Source organism: Mastomys coucha, unplaced genomic scaffold (assembly GCF_008632895.1).
Source record: "Mastomys coucha isolate ucsf_1 unplaced genomic scaffold, UCSF_Mcou_1 pScaffold12, whole genome shotgun sequence".
Classification (NCBI taxonomy): domain Eukaryota; kingdom Metazoa; phylum Chordata; class Mammalia; order Rodentia; family Muridae; genus Mastomys; species Mastomys coucha.
The window spans coordinates 90,367,181-90,391,828 of NW_022196894.1; the positions used below are offsets into that span (position 1 = coordinate 90,367,181).

The window sequence follows — 24,648 nt, forward strand, 5'->3', positions numbered from 1 at the left end:
ACACCACGTTGCTTTGCAGTGAATATGTGTGGGTTTTACACAGGCCCAGAAGTTTATAGCTATTATTGACACAACAGAAAGAGCGTGGAGGCCCCATGGGTACTCCCAGGGAGCACTGGTCCCCACACTTAATAGAGTCACTGGAGGTAGTCTCCCAGCCACTGCCTGATGATTCTTCTTTGCTAGCAACTGCTAGTGCCTGTGAGAATGTGTCCCCTGGCTCCACGTCCTCGCTGAGGCCAGGCTTAGAGAGCTCTCGTCCCTCCTGTAAGGACTCGGCAGGACAGTCCCCCATCTATCCCAAAAGGCCCCCACCCAGGAGTGGGACCATCTGCTAGCTCTTACTGGCTCACAGAACAGACACACAGTGGAGCTCAGGGTGGATTCTTGCCCATGTGTCCTGCATCTCTGACTTCATGAGTGATGTGATTCTCCCATATTCTGATGTAGTAGAAGGCCTCGAAAGAGACTGGTGTGGAACACTGGACTTCTTAGACTCTGAGGCTATGAGAAATGAATGTCTTTACATTATTCACTATGCAGCCTCTGAGATTCCATGACAGCACCAGAAAACCAACCAGGACAGCTGGTTGCAGCTGGTTTTTTTCTTCCTCACTCCCCTCTGAGATGGCTCTGGTTTCCTGTATCAATCTTTGTTCTAACTTGTATCTCTTCTGAGCACCCAGTCTCTATTTAGCCTAAATTCTGCCTTGCACTCTGGGAACAATGACCTATCATTTCTCTCTCTCTCTCTCTCTCTCTCTCTCTCTCTCTCTCTCTCTCTCTCTCTCTCTCCAACCCTGCAATGGAGATATATTTTCTCTCTGATTCCTTCCCCCACCTCATCCCAAAGTTTTTACTAACCCCTGTACGGACCAGGACTCATTCCTAGAGACCACCCACCGAGCACTACCATGCACGTGTCTCCTCTCCTCAGTGGGCATCTGGTTATCAGGAAAAGAACAATTAAGGGGCCTCAACTCACAGCTTTCTCAACTCCCCCGAGCACCCCAGATTGCTTTTCACCGTGTTTGGTAAGAGCAGAAATATGTGCTTATGTTATAGGCTATGCCTGCTCTTTAGACTCTGCTCTTCAGAAATTTCTAGAAAGAAAGTAGAACCAAGAAGAGGAAGTAAGCTGGTAGGTGTATGGTCTTTTACGTGAGAGGGTGAGGGGGTGGGGTGCTGAGGAGCCACCAAGAAGGCTTGAGGGTCATCACCCGTGAGACCAGCACTGAGTTGTCCACCAGATCTTCTGAAGGCAGTAGCTGCAGTCACCGTAGTGGGTAGGGACAGTGTGGCTGCCACCTGTGGGCATCGGAGAGAAAGGCCATTTGATCAAAAGAAGAAAGCTTACAGGTAGAAAACAAGTCTATGAATCTTGAGTAATGAATGTTGGTAGGTTAGTGGGGGAGGCCCCAGAGCACAGAGGGGCTCTCCACTGCTGTGTGGCTGGCAGGAACCTTTCCTCTCACACCTTGAGGTCCGTCAGTAGGTTCAGACCAGGGCCATCAGGGCTACTTACTCTCCAAGCCAAGGCAGATGCTGCTTGCAAGGGGTACACCTGAGAGCAGGTCAGAGGTGTGCCTGCTCCGCTTGTGAGACATGCCACATGAATGCTCCATGCATGCCGAAAGACAGACATGAGGCGGTCCTGGCTTCTTTACAGTGTTCAGGTCTCTACTGAAAATGAAAACAACAACAGCAGCCCAGCGACAACAACAACAAAAAGAAAAAAAGCAACAACAGAAAAACTCACTCTGATTTCTCAAGCTCTTTAATTTGATTTAATCAGAAATGTGGACCTACAAAAACTTCCCCTGCAGCCTGAGCGCCCTGCTGAGACATTTCAGCACAGAGTGCAATTAGCCAGAGAGAATTACCAACATTGGGAAATAAAAGTCCCGTACGATAGAGCCTCCCAATTATGGGGACAGTGTCAGTTATTCACTGCGAATATATATGTATTTATCTCATCATCTTGTCGGGTTAATGATATAAGCAAGGCGATCCACTCCCATTATTGCTCAATAATGGACCATGGAGATGGCGTATCTTCGCCTTTATTTTTGCTGGCACATCCTTGCACTGAAGCGCATTAAAGTAATAAAATTAAGCAAGGCGTCCCTGTCCCTCCCACCATGTTCCCGTAACCCCCTCATTTACAGCAGACTAAGATAGAAAGAGAGTTTTAGAGCAATTTAAGATGAGGCAATGCTGGATATGTAAATGCCGTTTTATTGGCAGTTGGGGCAGCTTGCTAAGATACCTAGCAGCCTACAGTTTACGGACTCCACTGGCTTGGAATAATTCAGTGTCAAGGCTTCATGGGGGAACATGGGTAGTTAAACATCTCTTCATTGCCTTTACAACTCTGGGACATGCGGACCATTCTCTCATGTTCAGACAGATCCACTGCAGATCTGTTAGGGAGCCTGAGAAGCTTGACAGGTTTTCAAGAGGGTTTTGATGCCTGTGTGTGTGCATGCATGTATGTGTGTGCATGCACATGCATGCACATGTATGCACATGCATGAGTACCCATGGAAGCCAACAGGCAACACTGGTGTCTGTTTCAGTTGATTCCACCTTATCCTCCTAAGTAAGGTCTCCTCTTGTTCCTGGAGTTTACCATAAGCCATGGGGATCTTTCTGTCTCCATTTCCTTAGACTAGAATTACAAACATGGACCACTGTGCCCGGGCTTGCTTTTACATGAGTTCCAGGGATCAAAATTGGGTCCTCACGCATGCACAGCAAACATTTTGCCAACTGAGCCATCTCTAGGATAGTTCAACCCAAGTCTTTATGGAGGTGAATGACAAAGGCGGTTCTTATGTTTTGAGAAGTGTAAGAATTCTCTCACACACTGCTCTCAGACCCTGTTTCCACTACAGGAAGCAGCTGCCAGAGTTGAGGAAGTGGTGAGAAGAGTTTGGGAGCATTGGAGAAACGGCAGGGCAGATCCAACAGCGTTCTCCAGTCCTTCCTTCTCCAGATGTTATGGTGGGAGGTGGGAGGGCCACAGGAGCTTTACCAACCATGGTGAGCTCCGTCCCCAGATAGGCAGCTGTAGAACAGAGGCCCAGGACTCAGCAGGTCTTTGCCCCATTCACAGTGAGCTGTGATCAGATGCCCAAGATCCAAGAAGCAAAGATGAGGAGAGAGAACCATCACCCCACTCCATGGAACTTCTAGACTTTATTTGCTCAGTGCAGCTATTATAAAAATAAGAGGCTTAAAAGTGAGTGAGCAAGTTGGGGCTGGCCAGTCGGCACATCCCTGCCTTCTCCTCGCCTTCATCCTTCTCTGTGTCTGACTATGCCCAAACCTGCACTGGATAAGAGAGTGTAGGATAGGCTTCCCAGGTAGGCAGCAGGGACTGGACATTCTACACAGCTCATCTGTGTGTTATGGACCAGAGCAGGAGACCAGGGGCAGGGGTGGGGTCCACTGGGCCCACAAAAACTATCCCAGACTGTACCCGGGGGAGGTCCCGGATCTAACAGGCAGGAGGAGAGGCCTGGGCACAGGAGGGATATAACCTTGACTCCGAGCCTAGGAGGCTCTTTCTGTGGTTTAAGCTCAGCCTGCTTGGTTAGTACTTTTAGAAGCTAAACTATCGTTTCTCCTCTCAACTTGTAGGACCATCCATTCATGGTGTTTTGCTCAGTTACTTTCCATTGACGTAACCCCCCAGATGACTCACCTCCTGAGTACTACCTCTCTCTCTCTTTATAAAAAAAACTATTTTTTCTTTTTTAAAGATTTATTTATTTTATGTATTCATATTCATATACATATACACTATATACTATATACATATACAGTATAGCTGTACAGAGGGTTATGAGCCATTATGTGGTTGGTGGGAATTAAACTCAGGACCTCTGCTTACTCCAGGCCCGCTCTCTCTGGCCTAAAGATTCATTTATTGTTATATGTAAGTACACTGTAGCTGTCTTCAGACACATCAGAAGAGGCCGTCAGATCTCATTACAGATGGTGTGTGGATGTGGTTGCTGGGAGTTGAACTCAGGACCTTTGGAAGAGCAGTCAGTGCTCTTAACCGCTGAGCCATCTCTCCAGCCCAGAGTACTCTTTACTTTGGTTATTTTACACTGTCTTTTAATGTTCACCATACAAGCAAGCCTCTGACTTTCTGCCTCATGCCTTCTCCCCTCCACGCACACAGCAGTGTTTCCTTCTCAAATTTCTCATGACTCTAGTTGTTAGAAATAGACCTCCTGAGTGTGGCATGCTAGTAAAGAATAATCGTGTGGTTGTGACCCCTGGGGGTGTGCCTTGGGTTCTTTTCTGTTGCTATAACAAAGTTCTGGAGGCTGCAGGGAGTCTGAAGGCAAGGGTTTGATTTAACTCACAGTGTCAGAGGTTCACGTGCGTGACATTGGCTTACACTCAGGCTTAATGGCAGTCTGAGAATGGGCAGCATCACAGGGCAGGGGCTCAGGTGTAGTGGAACAGGCCTGCAGTGCCAGCCCCAGGGAGATGGAAGGGACAGGATCAAGAGTTCAAGGCCATCTTCAGCTACAGATGAGGTCGAGACCAGCCTGACCTTCATAAGGTTATGTCTCAAAACAATCAAATAAAAACCAAGGGAACAAAGGCTACTGGCAGGGCATAAAGCCTGACATTGCTGTCTTGTCTTTTTAAATAACACTGTACTCACATCAGAATTGCTCCCAGAGACCATCCTGAATGCATCCCCAGAGCAAAAGTCCTGGATGGCTTTGCCACCATCTACCAGGTCCTAGATTTTCTGTGCAAGCTTGAGGGAAGATTTATTTATTTTTATCTTCTGTGTGCGAGTGTTTGTCTGCATGCATGTGGACCATGTGCATGCCCATGAGGGTCAGAAGAGGGAAGTCTGATATCCTGGAACTGGGGTTAACAGATGGTTGTGAGCCTCCATGGGAGTGTTGAGAACTGAACCTTGGTCCTTTGCAACAGCAGCAAAATGCTCTTAACCACTGAGCTGTCTCCCTAATTCCTGTTTTTCCATTTAGTGTTTATGTGTATGTGCACGTGTGCATGTGTATGTATATGTGCATGAGCTTCACCCCTGTACCACACCCACCTCTAACCTGTCCTAGACCCTGAGTCAAATGGACTCAGAAAGCTAAATACAGTAACATGACCATTCATAAAAAAATTATAATGATTTTTTGTGTGTACATTGTGATTGCTGACACCTAGCATTGTTAGACTGGGTCAGATAAATCTCTCTTTCTTTTCTACTCTCAGGCTGGTTATGATGGTGAGAGCATCGGAAACTGCCCATTTTCACAGCGTCTCTTTATGATCCTCTGGCTAAAGGGTGTTATATTCAATGTGACAACAGTGGACCTGAAACGGTGAGATGGGGCTTCTGTGTCATTGCAGAAATTGGGTCTAATTCCCCATATGCAGCAACATACCCTTTCATGTATACAAGCATGTGTGTACACACACAAACATGCTCACACACACTGCTAGGGACCATGGGCATATAATGATATGCCCTTCCTTAGTCTGGAGCCTGGAATGAAGCCCAAGGGCCAAGCAGTGTGGTTCATAGAAAACTCAGGGGCTGCAGTCAGAAAGGGGGAGTCTGCTTCCCCCCAGAACCCTGCCTAAGCATCACCCTGGAGAGTTATCATTCCCATTCTGTAGTCAGCCACTGATCATTTGATAGCGAATTATTTGGCTTTAGTCTCCAACAAGCCACCTTATTAATTCACAAACTACTTTGAAATTTTCAAGGGTTCTATCTCTTAAACGCCTTGGCTGTGACTTCAAATGCTTGAGACTGTTCATGCAGACTGCTCTTCCCTCCTATCTAGGAAGCCTGCAGACCTTCAGAACCTGGCTCCCGGGACGAACCCTCCTTTCATGACTTTTGATGGGGAAGTCAAGACAGATGTGAATAAGATTGAGGAGTTCTTAGAGGAGAAGTTGGTTCCCCCAAGGTAAGCCCCTAGAATTGATGCTTGCAAGGTCACTGCTGCCTTCCTCCTTGGTCATGCACATGCCACAGAAACAGCAGACCGGACACCTTGAGTTAAGATGGCCTCTGCTTCTGCTCCAGTTTCATTTCTGTTACTGTGATAAAAACATGCTGACAAAAAAGCAACTTAGGGGAAGGAAGGCCTATTTGTCTCACAATTCTAAGGTGTAGTCCATGATTGCAAGGAAGTCAGTGGAGTAAGAATGTAAGCCAGCCAGCCATGTCACATTCACAACCAAGAGCAGCGAGAAATGCAGGCTGATATTTGCTATTATTATCCCTGTCCTGAGTAGTTCAGGGCCTCCTTCCTAGGGATTGGCACCACCCACAGTGGACTGGATCTTCCTGCATCAATTAATAATCAAGCCATACCCACAGGCCAATCTGATCTAGACAGTTCCTCAGTTGAGCTCTTCTCTAGGTTATAGCAAGTTGACACTGAAAACCAACCATACCAGCTTCTCTTCTATGTATCCATAGCTTGGAAGGTAGGATGGTGTGGCAGGAGGAAGGGAGGGAGTGTTATTACTGTGTGGGATAACTTTCTCTCATATCTGCTACTGGAAGAAACTTCAGGAACCTTCTAACCAAACACCTTCATTAGACTGGAGAGGTTCGGGTCAGGAGCATCTGGTTGGTCCCTGTGTTCCAGGACTGATCTCGCCAGGACCAGATCCAATGCAGCTCTCCGCAATCATGTCTACAGGAGCTTGTCATCTTAGTATCTGCCCAGACACAGGCCTTCTCCTCCACTCCATCATCCTCACTAGCCATTGCTTTTTCTGTGACCTTCCAATTTTGAACTTTTCAAGGTACCCTAAGCTGGGAACTCAACACCCTGAATCCAACTCAGCAGGAAACGATGTTTTTGCCAAATTCTCAGCATTTATTAAAAACACCAAGAAGGATGCAAATGAGAGTAAGTACTCCTGTCCTGAGTTATATCCCCCAGGGTCATCCGCATGGCTGCTGGGGAGATAGTAGGTATCTGGGCTCATTTCACAGAGGGTACAGATGGGAATCTGGGAATAAAGAAAACCATCCCTATCATTGACTCGGCATGCGACTTTGGAGAGACTGTTTCTAGAGTTTGGGAATCCAAAGTACAACACTATTAATGGGAGACATTTAAACATTTAGCTTTTTCCACCTGCAATGTGAAGACTGTTTAAATGGTGACTCTGCCAGTCCCTAGATCACTATGGACTTCTCATAAGTGTTTATAAGAGTGGATGCACTTGGACTAGATTAGATGGCTCAGCAGTTAAGAGCACACACTGCTTTTATGGAGGACTGGAGTTTGGTTTCCAGCCCCTATTCCAGGTGGCTCATAACCTCTGTCACTAGAGATCTAGGGCACTTGAGGCCCTTTTCCATCCTCCGAGGACACATGCACACACATGTGGTATATGTACACACAGACACGAAGGAAAATAAAAATAAAATCAAAAATACCTTTAAAAACTGATGAGTCCCAGAAGTAACATGGCTATGTAGATGGCACAGAGAGGCTGAGTCTATCTGCCTCTGTGTCCCTCTGGTCCTCTTGCTGCCGACTGCCTGTCTCAGAAAGGAAGCATACCTCCCCCTAAAAAGAAAGATGGCAGACATTTGCATGGCCCATCTCTAGCATCTCTTGCCTTTGTATTTTAGTTTATGAAAAGAACCTACTACGGGCCCTGAAGAAGCTGGACAGTTACTTAAACAGCCCGCTGCCAGACGAAATAGATGCCTACAGTACAGAGGATGTCACTGTTTCACAAAGGAAGTTTCTCGATGGGGATGAGCTCACACTGGCCGACTGTAACCTCTTACCGAAGCTCCATATCATTAAGGTTTGTTTTTGCCCTTGACAGCTGGCTGGATGCATGAAAGAGGCTTTGTTGGTGGTTTTGTTTTGTTGTTGTTCTGACTTATGCTGGGGCCAAACATCAAAACTGGCCCGGATAGGGATAATAGTAGACCCAGCCCACTGTGGGTGGTACTATTCCCTAGGAAGAGGGTCCTGAACCACTCAGGACAGGGATAATAGTAGCAAATATCAGTTTGAATTGAAAACTACTAGTTTATAGTCAAGGCAGCCACATTAAACACATGGAAACAAGAACTCCAGGTGTCTTCACGAAGTACCTGTGAATGTTCTTCCTGCCCCAGGTCCTCACCGTTGCCTTCAGCCTGAAGAAAAGTTCAAGGGCACTCAGGGTCTCCGTGGCATTTATCACATGTAGCTTGAAGATAATGTGTTGTTGATAATTCTAGGGATAAGCAAAGATGTTCTAGGGACAATAGAGAGGTGTCCTATAAACTGTTAATATCAGCCCCTACCCCCACCACACACACAGCTAAGAGCAACTGATATATATCCTTGGTTTGACCTCGTCTATAGCTGGCACCCTGTCTTCCTAAGTAGCTGGACATAGTAGAAGAGTCAGTGGTCACACACAACTAGAGCTGTTTGAGGGAATATTTTTAAAAATTTAAAATGTTTATTTTTTTTAATTTCAGTTCTCTGATTGGTCACCTGACCTAGCCAATCAGAACTTGTTGTGGCATCCATGAGGATTCCCAGGAAGCTGGCCCCACAGTTGGGTGTTGAGTTCTTTCTCTCTCTCCACCTCTCTGTGACTTATGGATGTCAGTTGTTACAGTGACAGCCATCAGTGACCTTCAGATGTCTAAAAAAGAAGCCCGTGCCCGAGGCATCTTCACTATTATTAAATTCTTGCCAGGCCTAGAGCTGGTGTAGGAACATAAGGTGAGAATAAAGAGGAAACACAGGGAAACACAAGTCTGCCATGCTCTAAGCTCGTCCATATTGGGCTGGTCAAATCACTCATCTGGTCTCAACAGTCCATGGTGGGCTACCTGTCACTCTCAATCATGTGAGAACCTCATCTTTGTCTTCCAGAGCACCTCTTATTGCTCAAGCCCTCAGTCTCTAGCTGACTCCTCCTCTCTTGCCTGTGTGTTCAGCGAGACCTACTTACCATGGACTTGGCCAATTCTCTGAGTGACTGTCCTCTCAGTAGCTTCACGAAGGTCTCAGCACCCAGAGGAATGAAAGCTGCTCAACCCCTGACAGGCTGCTGACTGACTCTGGGAGTTATTTTCCAGTGATCTTTATGCCACTGTGCTGTGCTTTAGCCTCCTGTGGGGATGGACTTTGTAGTCTTTGCTGTGGATCATATAGCACCAGACAGGTATGTGCAGGCTGAACAAGAGGCAGTGGTTACTATGACAAAATGCTTGAGAAAGTCTGTAAGAGCAGAAAGGTTTCCTTTGGTCTGTGCTTTCAGAGCTATTAGTCCATGATGAGCTGGCTTTGTTGATGTTAGGCTCATGGCAAACATTGTGGCACAGGAAAGCAGCTCATCTGGGGAAGCCAGAAGATAGAGAGAGCAAGAAGGATTGTCAGGAGACAAGATGTACCCTTCAAAGGCCTCCAGTAGCCCAGGCACCTCTTCCTATTGCCTAATCTGCTATGGTTAACCAGTCGATGAGGCTAGTTCCCTCATGGTCCAATCACCACCAGTTGGGGACCAAACCTTCATTTTACAAAAGTGTTTAATATCCAAAGTACATTGGAGAACATGAAATAATCACAGCCACACAGCATTAGTCACAATATGCTTTCTTCAAAAGAAAAACAAAGGAGCTGGAGAGATGGCTCAGTGGTTAATATCACTGGCTTCTCTTGCAGAGTATCAGACTTTGGTTCCCAGCACTCATATAAGATAGCTCACAACCACCTTTAACTCCAGCTCCAGAGGATCCAACACTTTCACCTGATCTCTATCAGTACTTACATGAACACACAGACATACACATATATGTAAACAGTAGAAAGGGCAAGCTTTGAGTGTTGGGGTAAACTGAAGCAGTTCATGGTGAGAATGGAAACAGAATCTTCAAAGCCATTTAGCACTTAAGATACTAAACTGTTTAATGATCTTCCAGCATAGAGTACTTCTGAAGGAAATGAGAATTAGTCCAAGGGAATTATGGTAAAAGATGAGAGTGAGGAGATTTATAATTTATTTCCTTTCCTGAAACGCACTGAAAATGACATTAAAAATAGAGTATTGGCTTCATCTTTCATGAGCCTATGAAAGAATGACAGATCACCTACAATGCAAAGGAATCCAAGAGACAGAACTGACTGGTACATAGCTCCCTTTATGGTTAGAAAAGTTTAGAATTTTTAAGAAGTAAATAATGCAGTCTTGAAATGCCTGAGATCTTTGTGTAGATGGTGGGGCACAAGCTGGCAGTGAGGCAAAGAGGACAGAGAATACTTGTGGGTTGAAATCTCTAAAGAGACAGAGTTGAATGAAGATCATACAGAGAAGATGACTATACAGCCTGATCCCAGCCCCTCTTTCTCTCCTGTGTCCTGGAGGGAGATGGGGTAGGAGAAGAGAAAGGATCTGGCATTATGTTTTGTGGCTGCTGAACAGAGTAAAAAGAAAAAGAAAAGAGAAAAAAGAAGAGAAGCGAAGGAAGGAAGGAAAGAAGCAAGCAAGCAAGAGTTCCCTGGCTCTAACTCTAATGCCAACCCTATCTCTAGCCCTAACTCTAGCTCCAGTGTGTCCCTGAGGCAGAGTAGAGGTCAGTGTTTCCTGAACGAATGTGCCTTTGGAGTGGTAAGTCTGCTTTACTAACTGACATGTCCCCACTCTCCCATTGCTCTATGTGATTTCTAGGCAAATGGTAGCTCCAGTCTGTCTGCCTCACTAACTCATTACTAGCCAAAAGAAGGGATCCACTCAGGGCCACTTTATAGCTACAGACAATAAAAGTGGAAGAAAATGATGGAGGACCCAAAATTAAAAAAGGAAAAAAAGGGGACAGGAAATGCATATGTGACAAAGACTTGTCCCAGGAAGTCAAAGAACATTGTATATTTTTCTATAACCTTGAAAAGAGAAAATAATATGGACTCCTTCAGAAAAAGCTCTAAGACAAGACACAGAATGTCGAAAAACACAGTACCAGAAATGGATGCAACTTAGGCTAGAGGCATTTGAGCAAGAAAAGACAGATAAAATCCTGAAGAAATAAAAAATTATGTAGGAGTAGCAAGAAGCAGACAGAAGGACACCACAGAAAGTAGCTAGAATGGATCTGAAAACAAATCACCCCAAATCAGATGTTTATATTCAGAATGACAGAAGAGGAAAGGAAAGCAGGAAGGTGGCAGACAAGCAGAACATTATTTTAATTAAAGCAGAGCTGGGCCCTCTGCTTTATCTGAAGAATAGCCTCAATTGACCATCTGTGCTAGGATGAAACCCAGGAACTTGCACACACTTGACAACAAGTACTCTACCACCAAACTCATCACCAGCCCTTAGTATGTTGAGACAGATTCTCACTATGTAGCTCAGTCTTGCTATTCCCCAAGCCGCTAATGAGTCCTAGAGCTACAAGTATGTACATCATACAGACTGCCTATTTTTATATTATTACTATATTCATTATTTGCTGAGCACCAAGCCCAGGGTGTTGGACATGTAAGCAAGCACTGGTACATCCTTAGACTCCAAAACATATTCCCAGAACAATCAACACAGTGAGACATGCTTGATACTTCACCGAGCTTCTGTAATAGAAAGGAAGCATTAGAAACGGAATCTGTCCCCTTTCCATTGCTACAACAAAATGTTTGGGGCAGGAGTATGGAGAAAAGCTTATTTAGCTCACAGTTGTAGACATTCAAGAGAAAGAGTCAACTCTGATATGGACCTTATGGTATCCCAGTATGAATGTGTGTGTGTGTGTGAGGTGATCATAGGTGAGACAAGGAAGTGACCACAGGTGAGACAGAAAGTTACTATAGGTGAGATAGGAAGTGACCATATGGTGAGACTGGAAGCATCCGGACTTGCTCTTGTATATCAGACTTCCCACAGAATTAACCAGATTCCCATGAGAAATATCTCAGTCTCTCCAGATGGTGTGTTCCAGTGATGCCTTCCTCCAAGCCCTGCTTCTTGAAGGTCTCATCACATATTGCTCTACTGAGATTCAAACTTCCAATCCATGACCCTTCAAGGAGTATACTCAAACTACAGCAGACAACCAGACAATGGTACTCAGCAATCGCAATGATGACATAGATAAACAGTGGAACTGCCCACAGGGGGAAGACACCCACAGTGGCCTCAAGAACCTTCATGGCATCAAAAATCAGAGAGGAAAAGGAAGGCCGTCTGGTGTATTATGAAAGAGTTTTATATCCCCACTCATTATCTGCCCAGACACCCAGCCTTAGTAAAATAAGCACTCCTGAGGAGTAAAATTACTATATGTTGAAATACCCAAATGATCATGAAAATAGGAGCCCGAGACAGATAAGATGTGCTTTAGAAAAGTCTGTTAAGAAACAGGGAACCTATCTTGCTCTAACTTAGAGCACAGATTTGCTCAAAGTATTCCAGCTTGCTTACAAAAGAGTGAGAGACTTGGGCTTAGGGGCAGCCTAACTCTCCAGTTCCAACATACACATCTCTTCTTTTACCTGTTTGAATTCTCTGTTCTTATGTGTTTGATAAACAAGTTTCAAGGGTTTAGAGAGAGGGAGTATAATTATATTTTAATCAAAAGTAAAATAAATTTGTAAAAATGGATTGCAGGTGGAAGTTCAATTAGAGGGACAGGTCCATTCCATGAGCTGCTTCGCTTGGAGCTGCAGCCCTTTCTGTGGGGAACCCACGCTGACACCCATCACTAGGGGAGAGGCCAAGCAGCAGCTCCAGGGGCAGAGTAAAGTCAGAACATGGGAAAGGAAAAGAGCCAGAAAGATGTGGAGACACAGTATGCTCCTTCCTTTCTCATCAATAGGAATCAATGTGATAGACTGTATTAGGGAACTCTCAGCCCCTGGGACTGAAAGGGAGTGTGTGTGTGTGTGTGTGTGTGTGAACATGTGCACACACATACACATAGGAAACAAAGTAATTCACTCAGAAATCATGATGAGAGTGAGGAGATGGCTCAGCTGCTAAAGAATCTGTCACACAAGCAAGAGGACCTGAGTTTGATTTCCCAGAACGCTTGCAAAACACAACAGATAGGAGGCACCCCATCTCAGGAAGGTAGAGGCAAGAGAATCACCAGGTTGCTGGCTACACAGTTTAATCACATGTCAAGTTCCAGGCTCAACAAAGATCTTGTCTCAAAAATGGAGAAGAGAAAGGGGGACTGGGGTGATGGCTCAGGGTGATGGCTCAGGGTGATGGCTCAGGGTGATGGCTTAGGGTAACTGCTTAGGGTGATGGCTCAGGGTGATGGCTCAGGGTGATGGCTTAGCAGTTGAGCACTTCTGCTTGCCAGAGTCCTTGAGGGTAGCCACCTCAACTCCTGCAACAGGGACTGGAATGACTCTTCTGGCCTCTAGGGACCTCTGCACATATGTGTGCACACACACAACAGATACTTCTTTAAAACACTAAGGTAGGGAAGTGGTTAAGAACGCTGGCTGCTCTTCCAGAGGATCTGAACTCAGCACCTGTGTCAGGCGTCTTATAGCTGCATGTAAGTCTAGGTCCATGGGATCCAACCTAGACTCACATGTACAGACTGTCTCCTTCCATACAACATAACTTAAAAAGCAAATGTAGAATAGAATTTAAAATGTAGTTAGCAATCCAGGAAGTCAGCTAGTGTCAATCTGACTCCCACACAGTATCCACATATTCACATTGCATACCATCATACGTAGGTGGACACACATGCACATGAGATGTATACACACAGAGATAAATTGTAAAAGCAAGAGTCCATGTATGAGAGGAAGACATTTACCAAATTTCCTCATTAATACAAAAATATCCAAGGCTGATGGCACTGGCCCCTAATGCCTGCCACCCATGAGGCTGATGGAGGTGGACTACAAGCTCAACCCTGAGTGGTTACAGAGCAAGTTCAAGGCCCACCTGGGCAAGATAATAAGACCTCATGCCCAAATAAAACATAAAGAGAGAGCTGGGCTTCATTGGGGGAGGGGCTCCACAGGGGAGCAGTTGCTTAGCATGCATGAGACTTCAGGTTAAGATTTTTCAAAAAGATCACAAGTGAAGCAGGTAAGCATCAACCAAAGAAATAAGAATTCTTGACCATGAGGGAACTAGCACATCCCTGTCACTGGGCATCGTCCTTAGTGGCCAATTCCCCACCTGGCCCTCTCCAGACCAGAGAGACCATCTCACATGGTTGGGGTCCTTAGTACATCCACCCTGTTGTCCTTTTCTTGCTCCCACTGTCTCCATGACAATGAGGAGCAAGCTGTTTTGTTTATGCACCAACTTTTGCACATGGTAAGCTCATGGTTGAGCAATCTGCTTAGAAGAGAATGGTGGACCTCTGAATACCAGACATTAGGGATTGCTGGAGATGGAGTTGAACAACTAGAAGAGATAGCTGATTAAAAAGTCCTGATGAAATCTAAAATGAAGACTTCCCATGTGTGTGTCATCATGTACCACGTAACACAGTAGCTGACACCTGCCAAGGCATTGCCACACACATAGGGGGAAAGTAACTGGCATGCTGTACACACACATGGCTGGATCCCAAGGATCACATCTGGAAACTTGATGGGCAAGTTACAAGAGGAAGGCTGATTTTGGCTCACAGTTTAATGGGCTTAAACCCATGGTGGCAGGGAGGGCACAGAGGCTGGAATGGGCGGCACCTGGTCACAAGGCATCGGCAGCGAACATACAGAGAGCTCTGGGTGCAGATGTTTAGTGCCCTTTTTGTTCAGTTCAGGATCTCAGCCCATGGAATCGTGTCTTCTACTTTTAGGGTAGGTCTTTCAACTTCAATGAACCTACCCTAGAGGATCCCTCATTATGGTGCTCACAGGGTTGTCTCCCAGTGGCCCTAGATCCTGTCACAGAACACTACATTTGGGTCCTGTACCTAGGTGCCCTAACAAAGTTCAAGTGCCACTCTGGGCGGCCCACATGACCATAGGATAACATCAGAAGCTAAGCTTCCCAAGGATGGGTTGCCTGACCTGATCACCCATGTGAATAGCCTGTCTCCTTTCATCGTTTCCTCTTAATTTGCAGATTGTGGCCAAGAAATACAGAGATTTTGAGTTTCCTTCTGAAATGACTGGCATTTGGAGGTACTTGAACAATGCTTATGCCCGGGATGAGTTCACTAACACGTGTCCAGCTGACCAGGAGATTGAACACGCATATTCAGATGCAGCGAAAAGGATGAAGTGATGATGGCTTGCACCTTTTTCTCAGATGAGTGAGCAGGGATTCCAAGAGAGCCTTTTGTATTCTTCCCCCAAAACAGCTTTTGCAAAATAGCACTGACTCTCTAAATGCCACCCCAGGATGTGAGGCCTTGCGATTTGTCTACTCATTCCTTCGTCTAATCAATGCTAATTTATATCTTTGAAATTCAGTACTCTTATAATCCATGTTTATGGTGACAGTGTTGTTTTTTTTTTTTTTTGTAGCTTGTTTCAGAGCAAATTGTCTTTGACTTAAGTTGTTATCATTTTAAAGAGGTTAGTCTTTCTTTGATAGTCTTTGATAATCACATGACTTGTTTTTCTCTTCTCAAATAGCAGTTTAAAAAGGAAATGCTGTTTTATATTTGTAGAACACTTTAGAACAGTATTAGAGGGTATGAAGAAGTAATTGAAAATCACCCAAAATTTATTCTATATATTTTCTGATAACAATTTGGTGAATATTTTCAGAACCACCAGTCTTTCACATATGCTTGTGTGCATACTTGTGTGTGCTCACACATCACATATAATTTCATGCATCCATGGTATATCATTTGTGTAAGAGACCAATGAAGGAATTTCTTGGTGCCTTAAAGGTCATCACAGAAGACTTGAAGGATCTGGCCCTGCTGAGCCACAGATTGTAGAGCTCCTTGTAGGACCATGGACAGCAGGACCGAGGGTAATCTTGCTTCTGCCCCATGGATGCTGTTTCCCTCTGAGCCCAGGTGTGGAGGAGAGGGCTCCCTGTGCCTTTGGGTCTACTCCTGTTCTGGAACCCAGTCCAGGGGCTGTGCTTTCATGGGGCCTCTTCCTGACAGCTCCAGCTGGGAGACTCTCCCTGCCTTACATCACAGTGTGAGTCTCAGACTGCTGCTCATGGCAAGTGCTTCAGTGAAGGTGGTGTATCCGAGGCTAGCTCATTCATGTCTACTTTCTATCTCATTGCTGTTCTTTCTATTTCAATCTGAGGCCAAGCAAAAAAAACTCAATTCCAGATGAAAATCCAGAAAGTCCCACTCTTAAGTCGTTCTGGAAAATGGTTCTTTCCCAAGAAGTTGAGTTTCTGCTCTGCTTGTGACATTCTTCTGTCATCCTTGGGGCCACCATGAGGCCACCATGTCACAATGAGGCCTGAGGGCAGGCTACTGGGCTCCAGCCTGATCATGAATGAGGAAATGTGAGCTTGCCTAGATGCTCTGCAAGGCTTGATCCTTCACTGCCGCACACCCTACAGGAAACGTGCACTTGGCTGGAGTGCTGGGCTCTGGAACCATGTGCTCCATAGGCAACTGCGTAAGGGTAACAGTACCATCCCAAGGTTAGGAGAAAATACCTCGGAAGGAAACAAGGCCAACTTGGTGGTCACTACAGTTTCTTGCTTCTTGGAAGTTGTGGTTTTCAGTCCAGCAGTCTGTTTGTCACCCAAAGACGGTTTTCAGGGCCATGTCGAGCCTGTCCCACCCTGGTCCACATCACTACACACCTCTGTAGGAGTCATCTTTATAAGCCTGATTTTACAACTTGATGTTCAAACCTGGTAAATGGTGATAATCAGGAGTTAGTCCTGTTAATTTTGTTCTTTTAGATATTAAAGTGATCATAAGCTGTGTGCCTTACAAATTAAACATTTTCAATCAGCTCCATTGTTTTTCTTTAGTTTATGTACATGCATGTAACATGCCTGCTTGTGTGTGGTTGTGTTTGGATTGTGTGGGTGTGCATGCACATGGGGTGAAGGCATGGGATACCGAAGGATGTGATCAAGAATCTTCTTGACGGCTCTCCCTCCTTACTCTTTAAAGGCAGGGTTTCGTATTCGAGCCCAAAGCTGTATGGCTAGTCTCACTAGCCAGTTTGCTCCAGGGATCCTGTCTCCACCTCTGAGGCTGGAACTGCAGGTGCCACCATGCCCACCTGACACTTACCTGTGTTCTAGGGAACTGAACCCAGTGCGGCAAGCACTTAACTGCTGAACCATTTCCCAGCCCCAATAGAAAGTAGCCTCCCCCCGCCCCCAGCTTCCTCTCCCACACTTTGTCTTTTCCATTTGGACTTGAAGGAATAAACACGAAGAATGCAAATCCAAACTAGAGGTTGCTATGTTCGTGTGAGATAATCCCTGGGGAGTTTTGAACCACAGATGCTTTAAGGGCACCTCAGAGCAGTCCAAACAGACATGTGTGACCTCTTTGTCCACGTGGCTGAAATTGATGTTATGTGGGCCATTTCATGTAGACTGGTAGCTATAGAAAAGTGGCTCCTAGGGGCAGCCGTTCTCAGTCCAGTGCCCAGCCTTACACCCACCCTGCTTGGCCATGCCCCCAGCTCCACCCTCACTGGGAAATCCTCCCACAGATGCTGAGTGTGTGTAACATCTGGGATGATCCAATTCCATTCTCACAGTTGTTGAGGAGAATTAAAAAATAATCACATTGTTTTTATTGGAAAGTCAACTCTCTTTTGACTACAGAGAGCACTGCATGGGTAGCCTGTAGAAGTGAGTCAGAGAAAAGTCTCGGCTGATCCAGAAATTAAAGGCCTTTGCTTGCTACTTTCAGACCCACGGTACACATGTGCACTCACCTGCACATATGCACATACCTGCATGCTTATACATGTTCACCATACTGTCACAAATACACATACATGGGTACTTAATACCCCCCCCCCACACACACATTCCCAAACGTGTTTGCATGTATATGCACATACACATGCTCGGCCTTGCCCAACTCCCAGAGAGAGCGGAGCTCAGGGCTTCCCTTCGACATCCTCCACCTGCGCCTGACGGCTTACTCCCAGTGGAGTCCCGCTGTCCTTTAGCCCCCAATATTTAGTGGTTCAAAGTTATTCCTAGAAATAATTGTTTAGAAAAAATAATTGCTTAGAAAAAGTTAGAATACTCCCAACCTTTCTCTGTTAAGAGAAATAAAAATATGTTTCATTCTAAGAATGTGTAATCCGCAATCCTATAAAGTGGACAAACAAGTGATAAACGTTACAAAAATAACTGGGGCTTAGCCTTTCCTCTTAAGTCAATTACCTTTCAAAGTTTGAACTTTTGCTTAATCTGTTACCGTGCTCTGGGCGTGGTCATTTTAAAAGGTTGGATGGATAGTTGTGATCCCTGGCCACAGGGACAGGCTCACCTGGGACTGGCAGGTCTAGCCTGCCCTCCAGCGCTCTGTGTGCTTAGGAGGCCAACAGGATGGCACCTGCTGCCATGGCCTGCCCTGGGGAAAGTAAGTGGTCTCCCTGCAGAAGGACCAGTCTGATTGGACAGCTCTCACTTTGAATGAGGCTGTGTAGTCAGGGGGAGCCCAAAGCTGCCAGGATTTGGCTTAAACTAGTACAAGTACTTGGTCAGGTTGTGGTCCAAGGGAAAGTATGCTCAGAATCGTGGAGCAGCATGCCTGGATGGCACAAGGAGCTATGGGTTAGGCTGCTAACAGGGTCTTATCTTACACACCACTTCATTCCTAACCACCCAGTCCCTGTCCTATCTCAGTCCGAGTGCCTCCAGGGCTCCCAGTTCTTCAGTGACCTAACAACCCTTTTGGAGAGAAGCCATTTTCACCTCTGAAGCTGCCGCCTGTTCTCACTTCTTCCCATAATACCCTTGGTGATGGGACAAGGAGAATGGCCCCAAGGTCACATCAGATCAGCCGACTCTGTCCTTCCAAGGGTCTGCTGTTTGTGAGTTTGACTTAGATGCCTTTCTGAAGCTTTGAGTCTGTGTGTGCCAACACCTACCAGAGCTTTGCAAGGCTCCTCCCCCCACCCCACTTCTGATGCCCATAAGCTTCAAAACGATCTTATGATAATCCCAATTCCTGGAAGCAGTGTGTTAGTCCTTTCTGAGAATGTTCCTTGCTTTGAGAACAGGAAATGTTTTCAAATGACGTCATGGTTTTCACTGGCATTATTTGACTTTCTCCTTTGAGGATTAGGTGCTAAGAAGCTGAGGAGTGTGTCCCCAGTCTCTTCTCCAGAAGGATTTTTGAGGCAGTCCTGAGAAAATGAACAAACAAACAAACCAACCAACCAAACAGCAGCCAAATCCTGAGCACACATAATAACATGACGTTATTGTGACAGTCTCCACAAAGAGCTGGGCATGGCCATCCCCATACCCAGTCACCCCAGCACAGGGGAGGCTGAGGCAGAATGAGTCCCTTGAGCTTGAATCTAGACTGGGGTGCAGATTCAGGCTCAAAAAGAAGATACCATTCTCTATAATCTACAACATAGCTGGCTGTTTTAAAATTCTTCTTCTTCTTCTTGTATTTGCTCTTCTGACTAGCTTTTGTCCTAAAATAGAAGTTCTCAGAAGGGACTGGACATGAATGTGGTCCTATGTCACGCAGGTGGGAACCAGTTATCCCCTGAATTCTTGGTTCCCTATAACATAGGGATGGTGGGATGGTGGTCACTGGAGACTCAGCTGTCCCTTCCATAGCTCTCTGGGCTCACTGGGTGGGGAGAGCTGGCTTGCGGCTTTGTCAGACACACTGAACTGGGAGGCTCTGAGGTAGACTGTCAGCTTGATTGGGAAGCCCTCATTTGGCTTGGGCACACTATTTTCAATTGTCTGTTACTCATACAAGACTCTCCACTCCCTAAAGCCAGAGTCCTAGTCCCACACAAGCCAGTCTCTCTTCACCACTAGGTGGCGCCTCCCCATCCCTGGAGCCTCCTCCACCCTCCATGGGACTGGACCAGAGCTACAAGTTAGGTTGACCATTCTGGCCTGATGTAGACAGATGAAAGCCTTGATCTCAGCACAGCTCAGGCCTCTAGGTATTTCCCAGGGGGCTAACCTGTCAACAGGTGACCTGTCAGGCCAGAGAACAACGTGTACACTCACCCTGTTGCTTCCTGGAAACTCACCCCAAATACTTTTTGTTTTGTTTTGATTTTCTGGTGTGCTAAATGACCGTGGGAAGTGGCATTTTGCTCAGTCCTGTAATTATTTAGCTTGTCATGGAAGTACCAGGAACAAGAAGCCCCTGATTATGTCTGATACCATCTGTGATAAAATCAGATGTATTGATGATTTCTTGTTTATCGAAAAATTTAGGGACATTTAAATCAATCTTAGGGACTCAGAGACCCAGCTCCAGACCCATGGGCATCTAATATAAGACCTCAGTGTTCCCACTGACAGAAGGAGCCTCATCTCCCCACAGTGTGCAGCCTCTCATGGTACAAGGGATGGCCCAAGAGTTTTTGCATACCTACCTCACCCCACCCACTTCCCCTTTAATATCTCATGTAACCAGGAGCTGGGATCACCGTTGGCTAGACACCCTCTAATGTTATGCCTAGTTTAACTTCTGTATCCTGGGTTCTAGCAACATATGGTGTAGTGATGAAGAACATTGCTGGGGGGTGGGGGAGGCATCTGCACAGATAAGAAAGGTGGTTGTGATTCATTCTGAGTACATGCACATAAGTGAGTGCATAGGCATGCTTCCATTCACATGGGCATGCAAGCATGTGTACACATAGCCATCTGTGTGTGCAAACATAGACATATTTACACACACAAGTATATATATGTTAGGATATATACATATATATACACATATATATACATATATACATATGTATATATAATATGTATATCCTAATGTAAAATGTTCTCTCAAAATTCATAGTGGCTTGGAACTGCAGAACATGACCTTATTTCAAAAGAGAGATCGATCTTTGTACATGAAATTAGTTAAATTCCAATGAGGTCCCATCAGATGAATCTGGTCCCTAATTCCAGTCTCACGGATGTTGTCATTAAGAAGAGACAATACACAGACACACAGAAGGAAGGGGCCATGTACCAGTGGGATGAGAGGCAGGAGGGGTGCATCAGAAAGCCTGGGAACTCCAAGGCCACACCTCTGCCACCACTGGAAGCTGGCAGAGGCTCTGCTGATACCCCACCAGAGAGTCCCAGCCTCCGGACCAGTGAGAGCACAATACATTGAAGACTTAAGTTCCGCCCACTGTCTCCATGGTACATTTTCTGAATCCCCAGGAAACTAAGACAACAATGAGAGGGGTGGGAGTGACACTTGGGCAGCTGTGGGAGAGACCTGCACTCTGAGGAGTGTCAGAGCCCCTGCCAGAGAGAGACAAGGGGAGCAGAAGGGCTTATTCAGGTTCCTGCTTTAGGCAGTACCCCATCACTGTGACAGGAAGGCCTGTTGCTGGGAGCCACTCCAGGCCTTAGGCAGAAGATAACTGGTCCCATTGCTGTGGCAATCAGGAAACAGCTCAGACTGGAAGTGGAGCCAGTCTCTAACCTCAGATCATACTCAGAGGGCCCTACACCTGCCATTCAATCCCCAGGCATAGAAGCTTCCAAAACACTGCCAGCAGTTGAGAACCAACAGTATGGTCATGTGAGCCTGTGGAGGACATTTTGCATCTGACATAACAGCTGACCCTCCTGAGCCCCACTTCCCTATTGACAAATGCAGGGATTGCATGGCATTGCTATCCATTCCTTTCCAACCTTCTCAGGGCGTAACCTTGACTCAGACTGATGGGCTCAGGCCCAATGATAATATCGAAAACAGTCCCCAGGTACAGAAACAAATGCCATCTTATTTAGTCACTGCCTCATTGCTGTGACAATATATTTGACAAAAGTGACTTGGGGCATGGGCTTATTTTGGCTTACGGTCTGAGCGCACAGGAAAGCCATGGCGGCAGATGGGGTCCTATTGCATCTGCGGTAAGGTAGCAAAGCAAAGTGATGGCTAATGTTCAGCCTTTTACTCAGTCCAGCGGCCCAGCCCGTCAGACAGAGCCACTCACATCCAGAGTAGGCCTTCCCCACTCAGTTAAATCTTCTGGAAACATCCTCACAGGCATATCTGGAGGTTTGCTCCCACACAAGACCAAGCCCAGGCAGGTTGACAATATCCATCATGGCTCTATCACCAGGGCTAGTTCTTAGCTTGGACATTGCTCACCACCTGCATTAGGAATTTTTTTTGGTAGACACTTTGCTTTCTGAAGGAGCCATTCTCCACATTTAGGGCATGTATGACATCTCTATATTATAGGAGAGGTGTCTATTCACCAGCTTGCCTCTTAGGGTGTCAGTAGTAATCGCCTGCTGTGAGTCCAATGGGATTCCTTTCCACAGAACACCTCCCACGGCATCGCCTCAGCTTTTGATAATGCAAGCGATGAGGAGTGAAGATTGCAGGAGCCTTTCTTAGTATCCCTCCAACTTCCCTCCATCTAACCTCAGCTTGCTTTACTAAGGAGTAACATACATGTGTGCCTTGAGAAGTGTGACCAGAGAACATAGATGTGGAGGGATGCAGGCATGTTTCCCCTCTAGAGTTGTTTTTATGACCATGATGATCATGGTGATGATCATGGTGTGTGTGTGTATGTGTGTGTGTGTGTTACATGTATGTAGGCAAGTAGGTATGCACTGAGGCCAGAGATGGGCATCAGAGCCTCCCCTCTTATTTCTCTCTAGGTTATGTGTTTAAGAGGAGATCTCTCATTAAACTGAAAGCTTGCTGTTTTCTGAGCTACTGAGAGATGCCTATCCCCCTGCTATCCCTGTACAACACTGAGTTTACAGTACACACAACCATACCTGGTTTTTTATGTGCTGGAGGTTCAACCTCGGGTCCTCATGCCTGCACAGCAAGTGCTCTTGTCCAGGGAGCCATCTCCCTAGCTGTGTAATCGTTTTCTACACCATGCAACAAAGGCCACAAAGTTATCAGCTTAGCATACACGGCTTGTACTTCTATGCCATGGGCTGTAGGGGTCAGGAGTATTTTGGTTCGGCTCTGAAATGTCCTCTGAAGACCTTGTAGTGCTGAGTGTTGCTAGCTTATGGGCCGAGGGAGTGTACTGGCAAGTTTAGCAAGGCAGGCTTAAGCGACTTAGGAGTGAGCAATTGGGGTGTGTCCTTCGAGAGCCCTTTTCTCCATCTTCTTGTTTTCTCAACACTATGAGGTGGGCGGCTTTTCTTCCCCACATGCTTCCAGCCACAGAGACCTGATTAATCCACAAGAAGTTTGTGTGTTCTAGAACTGCTTACCTTGTTCAGGGTCACAAAGGCCGAGAGGAAGGTACTGCCTAAGTGGGGCTCCCATACAAGGTTTTCAGGCCAGCTCCTGGTGTTTAAAGCTGTTGGACCTCTCCAGTCTCTTATCTCTGACTTGTGGTCTTCCTTCCAAGCACTCACTTGACTAGTCCAGGCTCATCCAAGGGACTCTCCTTTACAATCAGAGGATCAAATCAAACCCTGGGAGTCCCTAGACTCCAGTCAACTAATTAGGGACTGTCATTTCCTCTGCTCTCTCATGTGACCCAATCACACAAAGGACACTGCATTTTGTAGAAGTTTTGTCCCGGTTCTTCCTCCCAACCTCATGTTCCTAGAAACAAGACTCAGACTCAGACTCACTCAGACTCACTCAGACTCAGACTCCTGAGACTCAGACTCAGACTCAGACTCAGACTCAGACTCACTCAGACTCAGACTCACTCAGACTCAGACTCAGACTCACTCAGACTCATTCAGACTCAGACTCAGACTCACTCAGACTCAGACTCACTCAGACTCAGACTCAGACTCAGACTAAGACTCACTCAGACTCAGACTCACTCAGACTCAGACTAAGACTCACTCAGACTCAGACTCACTCAGACTCAGACTCAGACTAACTCAGGCTCACTCAGACTCAGACTCAGACTCATTCAGACTCAGACTCACTCAGACTCAGACTCACTCAGACTCAGACTCACTCAGACTCAGACTCAGACTAATTCAGGCTCACTCAGACTCAGACTCAGACTCAGACTCAGATTAACTCAGGCTCACTCAGACTCAGACTCACTCAGACTCAGACTCAGACTCAGACTCACTCAGACTCAGACTCACTCAGATTCAGACTCACTCAGACTCAGACTCACTCAGACTCAGACTCAGACTCAGACTCACTCAGACTCAGACTCAGACTCAGACTCACTCAGACTCAGACTCAGACTCACTCAGACTCAGACTCAGACTCACTCAGACTCAGACTCACTCAGACTCAGACTTAGATTCATATTCACTCAGACTCAGAATTTATTTACAAGTACTTGGTCATATAGTTAGACTTATAGACATAGAGATTCTCTGACTAGATCGTAACCTATTATAACCCATTTACTCTAATCTACATTCTGCCACGTAGCTAATTACCAGAGCTCAGACACCATTAGTCTGTCTTGTCACATCTTCCCAGGGTAAATTTCCTGTACCTGGCTCTGCCACAGAATTCTTTCTCTTGCTGAATGCCCCACCTTCTATTTCCTGCCTAAGGAAATCAGATAGAGCATAGGGCGTCAGATTTAT

At 46.0% G+C, this 24,648-nt stretch overlaps 1 protein-coding gene and 1 long non-coding RNA gene across 7 annotated transcripts in view; one reads left to right on the forward strand and one right to left on the reverse strand.

Moving 5' to 3' along the window:
* Clic6 (chloride intracellular channel 6) overlaps nt 1-16,907 on the forward strand; it is a 41,939-nt gene extending 25,032 nt beyond the window's left edge. For all 4 annotated transcript variants that reach the window (XM_031364442.1, XM_031364443.1, XM_031364444.1 and 1 more), the window contains exons 2-6: nt 5,266-5,375; nt 5,844-5,969; nt 6,820-6,926; nt 7,661-7,842; nt 15,085-16,907. In XM_031364442.1, the coding sequence (XP_031220302.1) occupies nt 5,266-5,375; nt 5,844-5,969; nt 6,820-6,926; nt 7,661-7,842; nt 15,085-15,246 (687 nt within the window). In that variant the 3' untranslated portion in view covers nt 15,247-16,907. The remainder of the gene's footprint in view (nt 1-5,265; nt 5,376-5,843; nt 5,970-6,819; nt 6,927-7,660; nt 7,843-15,084) is intronic.
* On the reverse strand, nt 1,166-23,296 carry LOC116086156. Of its 3 annotated transcripts, XR_004116840.1 has the most exons (7): nt 22,891-23,296; nt 15,030-16,803; nt 8,995-9,380; nt 8,138-8,262; nt 7,463-7,595; nt 1,526-1,683; nt 1,166-1,308 (listed from the first exon to the last, which is right to left on the reverse strand). It is a non-coding gene; the product is annotated as an uncharacterized LOC116086156 (long non-coding RNA). The 3 variants fall into 3 exon arrangements; XR_004116838.1 differs by lacking the exons at nt 1,166-1,308; nt 1,526-1,683 and adding an exon at nt 6,879-7,029; XR_004116839.1 differs by lacking the exons at nt 1,166-1,308; nt 1,526-1,683; nt 15,030-16,803 and adding an exon at nt 6,879-7,029.
* Nucleotides 23,297-24,648: the final 1,352 nt, after the last annotated feature.